Source organism: Lonchura striata, chromosome 6 (genome assembly GCF_046129695.1).
Source record: "Lonchura striata isolate bLonStr1 chromosome 6, bLonStr1.mat, whole genome shotgun sequence".
In the NCBI taxonomy this organism is placed as follows: Eukaryota; Metazoa; Chordata; class Aves; order Passeriformes; family Estrildidae; genus Lonchura; species Lonchura striata.
In genome coordinates, this window is record NC_134608.1 from 55,204,800 (window position 1) to 55,212,409 (window position 7,610).

General features: G+C 44.9%; 1 protein-coding gene across 1 annotated transcript; it reads left to right on the forward strand.

The window, feature by feature from the left end:
- Positions 1-121: 121 nt before the first annotated feature.
- On the forward strand, positions 122-3,711 carry FGF19 (fibroblast growth factor 19). The gene is made up of 3 exons (XM_021528519.3): positions 122-347; positions 432-535; positions 3,379-3,711. The coding sequence occupies exons 1-3, from the start codon at positions 122-124 to the stop codon at positions 3,709-3,711; spliced, it is 663 nt and encodes a 220-aa protein (XP_021384194.3).
- The last annotated feature ends 3,899 nt before the right edge of the window (positions 3,712-7,610 follow it).

Here is a 7,610-nt window from a genome sequence, read left to right on the forward strand (position 1 = left end):
ACCGACCCGGCTATGAAATGGGCTCTATATCGGATGCGGATCGATGGAGCTGATTACGGCGAGCTATAAAAGGCCGGGGGGCGGTTGCGGCCGCGCTACAGCCCCGAGGCGCCGCGCCGGGATGGGGCTGCGCCCCGCCGCGCTGGCGCTGCTCGCTCTGGCGGCCGCCGCCGCCTCCGCGCTGCCGCTGCCGCTGCCCGACGCCGGCCCGCACCTCAACTACGGCTGGGGAGAGCCCATCCGGCTGCGGCACCTCTACACCGCCAGCAAGCACGGGCTCTTCAGCTGCTTCCTGCGTATCGGCGCTGACGGGCTGGTGGACGCGGCCGGCAGCCAGAGCCCGCAGAGTGAGTGGCGGAGGCGGGGATGGCGATGGCGATGGGGATGGGCCGGGGGTGACACTGCTGTCCCCTCTCTCTGTCTGCCCGCAGGTCTGCTGGAGATTCGCGCCGTGGCCGTGCGCACCGTGGCCATCAAGGGCGTGCAGAGCTCCCGGTACCTGTGCATGGACGAGGCGGGGCGGCTGCACGGGCAGGTGAGCACCCGCGCTGCTGTCCTCGGGGGGATTTTCCGCTCTGGAACAGCGGCGTGGTCTAATAATGGGGTAACAAAACTTCCAGGTGTCCGCCACCGTCCCTCCCACACCTTCCCTGCCTGTTCTCCCCTAGGACCTGCGGTTCTCGTCACCCTCACTGCCCGAAAGGCTGTGGGGATTGTTAGAAGGCAGAAAAGAAACGTCATTTAGAGAGTAAATGATGTTCTGAGTGTCCCCTGCCAAAATATACTGAAAGTACAGCCCAGGGTAAAATGGCATTTAGGTTTAGAATTCTCATCGGTGGGAGACTGTGATTCTACTGCAGGAATAGATTAAGCTCTGCAATAGAATATGAGTAATTTCTCACTGTTCCAGGCAGGTATTCTGGAAAATAAAATTATAAAGAGATTGCTCCTTTGGAGAATAGCTGCAGCCAGCTGGCTGCCGGGCATACAACCCCCAGGAACATGAGTTGCCATCTCTTAGGAAGTTGCAGACAAGAAAAGGATTTTGAGGGGGAAAGGATGCTTCTCCACCACCTCACTTCTGCCCTGCTATAACAGCACAGCTGCGGGATTTTGAGGGGTTGGGGAGTTATGTGCCTCTCTGATGCCACTAGATCAGCTTTTTCACTACGTTTAGCAACTAGTCATTGACATAAACTCATTTTTAAGGCATGTGAACATATTCTTGACTCTAGAATTTGACAGCTGCAGCTCAGATTTGGTCTGTACAGAAGCCTGAATTTCACAGAGCGATGGCTTTTCATGATGCCACAGTAAAGATACAGCTTGATTCTTTTTTGATCACCCCAGGAAAATTTCTGCTTATTTTATTTAGGAAAGGACTTGGCCCATTCTCAAAACACCCAGTATCTTTAATAACAGCAACACTGATGTTTCTGAATGTGTTTGAAATTAAGAATGCAGAACACAGAATTAAGCCTTTCTTTCTGAATTTTGTTGCTTTTCTGGGCTCAAAACAGTTGAGGCTGAGATGAGGTGCATAAATTCAGACTATATGGTAGGTAAATTATTAGCTTAATTATTTAATGTATATCCAAAACAAATCAGAACCTGGATTCTGCTCCCATTGGTGTCACCAGCTGAACTTGAGTAATCACAGAATTTTAAAATGCCCTTCCTATAGCACCATTTTGAAGGCATACACGTTGACTGGAGCTGCATTTGTTGGCGTAGTGTATTAGATGCAGGCTGGGGTTTTATTCTGAAAACATAACAGATATATCTGTGCTGTCCCATCTCCGTGTTGGGGACACCTGCTGTCACCTCTGTGCTCACAGCCCAGCCAGGCAGTTCTGCAGGTAAATCTTTACCTTATCAGCAGCATGCTCAGGACTAGGAGAACAAAAGGGCAAACATGCTGCCTAGGGGCTGAACCTGTGCTCCTGCAACTTGGCCTGTTTTGACACTGGAAAACTGATGACTGGGGTTGGGTTTTGAATGTGCTGTGTGCTGTTTTCAGTAGTTTAGGGGAAATGCTGAATCTACTGACATACCGTGATTCCTTCTGGGGGGGGGGGGGGGGGGCGAAATCTGGAAATATTTAAAAAGTCTGTTTGGCACTTGTTTAAAAAAACAGACTGGAGACCATCCCAATGTAGTGAAGACAGAAAGGTATAGCTGAGACACAGAGACTCAATCAATATCTGTTCTTTTTAGTGCACACTTCTTCAGCAAGGATCTTTTTTATTTCATCATCCTTTTTAGTGAGGCTGAGCACTCATAAAGACAGCCAACAATAGCCAACAATCCAACCCCAATTTTTTATCATATACAGATATTTTTCTGAGATACAATGTGTGTGTGTATAAGGATAAATATTGCACCATTTTTTTTGAAGAAAACATTTTTTAAAAATTACTTTATTAGTTTAAAACATGCTTTTGAAAGATAACCAAATGCATGACCTTAATTTTACTCCATTTTACTGAGAGTGTCTGAGAAAGGCCCAGAAGTCTTAAATATGCTCTCTGTTCAGACAGGCAGAACATCCATGTGAGGACATTTCTGTCTCTGCAGACTGAGACATAATCAGCAATTCTCTTTTGTTGACCAAGGTTCAATCACCTGCAGTAGCTGAGACTGAAATAGCAACAGAGTTGTAAGAAATACAGTACTGGTGTAAAGATCTAGAGAGGTCTGCTCTACTGATATGGGTTCAGTATACAACTATAATACTATATATACATATATATATTTATAACTTAAGATGTTACAGGTATATAGTATCTGTACAGGCCATTGCAAATGGAATCTTACAAATTCATACCTAAGGAAATACATTCTTCTGTACAAAGTCCTAACTTGTGCTAGTATTCATTCAACAGTTCTCATGTTAACATGAAAATGACACTTTGTAAAAGGATCCTTAGCAATTTCAGTAAATTCTGAGTGGAAAAAGGTGGAAATTACCTTTTAGCATTGTTTTACTGATTGGCCACTCTGCCTTTCTACTGACCTGATCCTGAAGCCCTTGCACAGGCAAATCTCTAAATCAGCTCTGGCATCTGAGACTTTTTTCCCAGTGCTCAGACAGGATAAGTGTAGTGGCTGTGGAGAAGCACATCCCAGGATTCAAAGCTTATTTAATGGGATGGACATGGAAAGAACTTCAGGGCTTCTGGAATAGAATAGAATAGAATAGAATAGAATAGAATAGAATAGAATAGAATAGAATAGAATAGAATAGAATAGGGACTGGGAAAGCCAGGATACCCCCACTGAGGGACTAGGACTTTTCCCACCCAAGGTTTGTTTTGTGGTTGAATACAACCAGCCTGGTGGGCATATTTTTAATTCTCACTATTCCTTGCTTTTCAGCTCAGGTATTCCACTGAAGACTGCTCCTTCGAGGAGGAGATTCGCCCAGACGGCTACAATGTGTATAGATCCAAAAAACACGGAATATCAGTGTCTTTGAGCAGTGCCAAACAAAGACAGCAGTTCAAGGGGAAAGATTTCCTTCCCCTGTCTCACTTCTTGCCCATGATCAACACTGTGCCCATGGAGTCAGCAGACTTTGGTGAATATGGTGATTACAGCCAGGCCTTTGAGCCAGAGGCCTTCTCCTCGCCTCTGGAGACGGACAGCATGGACCCCTTTGGCATCGCCTCCAAACTGTCCCTAGTGAAGAGCCCTAGCTTCCAAAACTGACTGTGCTCCCAACATGTGTTCACAGAAATACTGAAGAGTACTGCAGGGTTTGTAGCTTTTTGTGTAGTGGTATTTGGGAACTTTTTTGTGTGTTTGAGTATGGAGCCAGCCATGTCCTTGTTGTACCTGTAAGAGATGAGTGCCAAGAGGCTGTTCTATAGTCTAAAGATTTGTCTAGCCATAGTTTTGTTTGGAAAAGAAGAATTAAATCCAAAAGTTTAGCAGCCTTATCAGAATTCTTCCATAGGTGGTGATAAAATAACTGTAGTTTTTCTACACCAGCTTCACTTCCACCTGTTGTAGCTGATCATACAAGCAAATGCAGAAAAACTTTTCCTCTTCAGAGACTTCAAACTCAAACACTTGGAGCAAAACTAGATGAAGGAAAACATCCTACCAGATCTAACTTGAGTTAATGCTTCTTAAAAGGTTGCTAACAACATTCTGGGGAAAATTTTCTGTGGAAAGAGTGCTACTGAAAAAACAAATCTGCTTGTATATTGTGCTTTTTCTTCTCTTAGAAAATAAGAGAAGAAAGGAAAAAATTCTCTCTTCCCATACTGCTAAGAAGTACTTTGGGAAACTTGATCATTGATTTCTTTGGTAGACTAAATTATGTTCTCTGTGGCATCAGAATCATCTGCAGAGAGTTCTCATTAACATCAGTGAGGATTCAGTGTGTGATTGGAAGAGTACCCAGGGCTAGGATTGATGTTCATCAAGTAGGGAATGAGCAGCTCAAATGAACGTTCAAATGAAGATTCTGTTGTATATAAGTCTGTATATGTCATTAGCAAACAGAGAAAAACACTGAGAACAGATGTATAGGTCAAATCAGTCATAAAATAGGTTTTTGTGTTTAACCTTTAACCATCAGAAATTCTTTCAAGTCACTTCCAGGCTTGATTCAGCATCCACGGGAATCAGTGGAGAGATGGTTTAGTGAGTTAAAAGCTGCAGAACTGGGTCAGGATTCTCCTTGCAAGAAGGGATTGTGAGTACCTCTGGCCAAGGCACTCAATGTCTTCAAGTTCTGTTCTCCCTCTGAAAAGATTCAATGGAGGAATAATCAAGGTAAAGCCAAAGGAGGGGGGGGGGGGGGGCGGGGGTGGGAAAGGATGGTTCAGGGATTCCACTTGTTTCCAAAGGTTCATTTATAATACAGATTTCTGTAAAAAAAAAAAAAAAAAAAAAAAAAAAAAGCTCTAGTGGAAATACTGGTGTTCTTCTGACCTAGCACTTCATTGCCAATGCAATATTTATAATTAATTTATTGAATACATACATCTGTTTATTTTGCTACTGTTATTTATGCTCAAAATTCTATTTATATACTTCTGAAGGTGGGTTTTTTAGTTGTTACAAATCTCATGAAGCTTTGTAATCAAGAGAATTTTAGCCAACAATAGCCAATTTTTAACCAATTTTTAAATAGCCGGAATTCTAGCCAATTTTTAAATTTCTGTACCTTTTCATTAGTGTAATGTGTACATTTCAATAAAAGAGAAAATCATCTTCAACACTGAAATCTGCTTGACTCTTTTGTCTCTCTCCAAGTGCCATATCCACACATCTTTTAAATACCTCCAGAGATGGTGACTCAACCACTTCCTTTGACAAAGAAATCCAAAAATCCTATGGGTAGAAGGCTCCTCCCATTTAAAAATGGAAACCATTCTAACCAGTGCTGCCAGGGAGAAAAGTGGTGAAAAATATGTCAGTTTCTGGCAGGAAAAGACCCTGAATGTTTCCATTTGGAAACGCTGTGAGACACAGGAACAGCAGATTTCTTGGCTGGCCAACATTGCCCATGGTGTTTTCCCATTCTCTTTTGTGCTGAGCCACTGCCACACATCCGGAGGGTTCCCACTCCTTGTGTGCTGGAAGAGGTAGTTCTGATTTTCTTTGTTTTATTCCAAAGCTTTTCAGATTTAAGGGGGTTTCATTTCTGGTTTCGTTTGATCAGCCACTGTATTTTCTTTGAATGCTTTTCAAGACCTTTCTTTAAAAAACAAACAAACAAACAAACAAAAAAAACCCAGAAAACAAAATAAAATAAGAATGAACTTTTAAAGTTTGGGCAAGAAAAGAAAAGTCACTTTTACTCTTCTACTAAAAAATGGCACAGATTTGACAGGAAACATGGCAAATAATGGAGTTTGGAGGGTACACAGTTTAACTGAACCAGTGAGAGATTTTTTAAGTGGGTGTAACATTGGCAATGTTTCTCAAGGGTGAAAAGATAGGCAACCTTACATTTTGGGAACATCATACTGAGCTCTCTCGTGACCCTATTTGCTGACACCTTTGGCTTACATTCTTCCACCGGCGGCACGATGATTTTTCCCTGCAACAGCATGATTAGAGGTTGGTTCAATATTTATTCAGACAGAGAGAAGAATGCCAGGAGCTAAATTAACCCACACCACTTCCTGGAGCGCTTCAGTTTTCATCGTCGTTTTCCCATCCCAGCTCTGACCAAACCTGGCTGTTTTGCTTACAAAATCTGACAAGATCTCGGCTTGAGGTGGGAGGATTGCTGGGAAATGCCTGCGACACCTGACTCGGTCGGGAACCGGGTGTGCAAAACCTCCAAAAAGCACCTTTGGTTCTGTGGGAATGTAAACACCACCAGCAGCCGTCAGCACAGCCCTGTCCCCTGCCCATCACAGCTCCTCAAAGGCAGGAGGACAGCGGCGCTGCTTTCATTTGCAGCAGCACATTTTACAGCCCTGAAAGGTTTTTAAAGCTCAGGTGTCAAATGTCTCCTTGGGAAGTCTCAGCTGGAAGTTGTGATTTGCAAATACGAGTTGTTAGAGAAGCTGAGAGGCTGAAGGAAAGGAGATACTGAGCGTCTTCATTTCTTTCATTGGAGGAAGTGTAAAAACGTATAAATCAATTCAAAGTCACAGTGTCCACTTTACCTCTGCTCAAATCACTGAAACTGATGGAAAATTTGGGGGCCTCTCTTTCTACTCTGCCAGTGTCCTTTGCATATGAATGGGGAACAACCTGATAAATTAAATAAAATTTCTCTTTTTTACCTCAAAAATATACATATTCCAACACCAGGGTGGCAGAATAGTGTGACCCAGAGCCACATTTTCATTAAGTATCTGGAAAGCAATAGTATAAGTTGACTTTAAAACAAGTGCTTGTAAATGTTTCCTTTGACCAGTGTTGATCTGTAACAACTAGTATTTTAATAAAGCAGCCTAGAACGGCACACTACAGTTTGAGTGGGTATTAACACCAAAAATATTTTCGTTTTAGAATCATAGACTGGTTTGGGTTGGAACGGACTTTAAAGATCATTTCATTCCAGGGGCAGGGACACCTTCCGACGTTGCTCGGAGCCTCATCCAATCTGGCTCTGGACACTTTCCAACTTCTCTGGGCAACCTGTGCCAGGACCGCATCGCCCTCACAGGGAAAAACTGTGGGCATCTGCACCAAAAATACACTTCTTGAGAGCCACAGCTACCAGCGTGACGTGAGAGAGATGTGCAAACTCCATCATTCCGCGCCCGGCGATAGCAGCCGAGAAAACGGCGTGAAGCTGTGTGGGGGCAGGCTCGGGTCGGACACCGGGAGAAGGCTCCTCAGCCTCACTCACAGCGCCACGGCTGGCGGAGCTCAGGGGGCGTCTGGACAACGCTTAGAGGCGCGGGGCGGGATTTTTGGGACGCGGGGCGGGATTTTTGGGACGCGGGGCGGGATTTTTGGGACGCGGGGCGGGATTTTTGGGACACCCGAGCTTCCTCCACGCACAGCCGCGGCCGGACTCCGCTCTGTGGCGGGGCTCGCGCGCCCCCTGGCGGCCGCACGCCGCAGCCGCGTGTGGGCGCGGCTTCGCCGCCAGGGGGCGCGCCCTGGGCGCGCGAGCCCCGCCCCCTCGC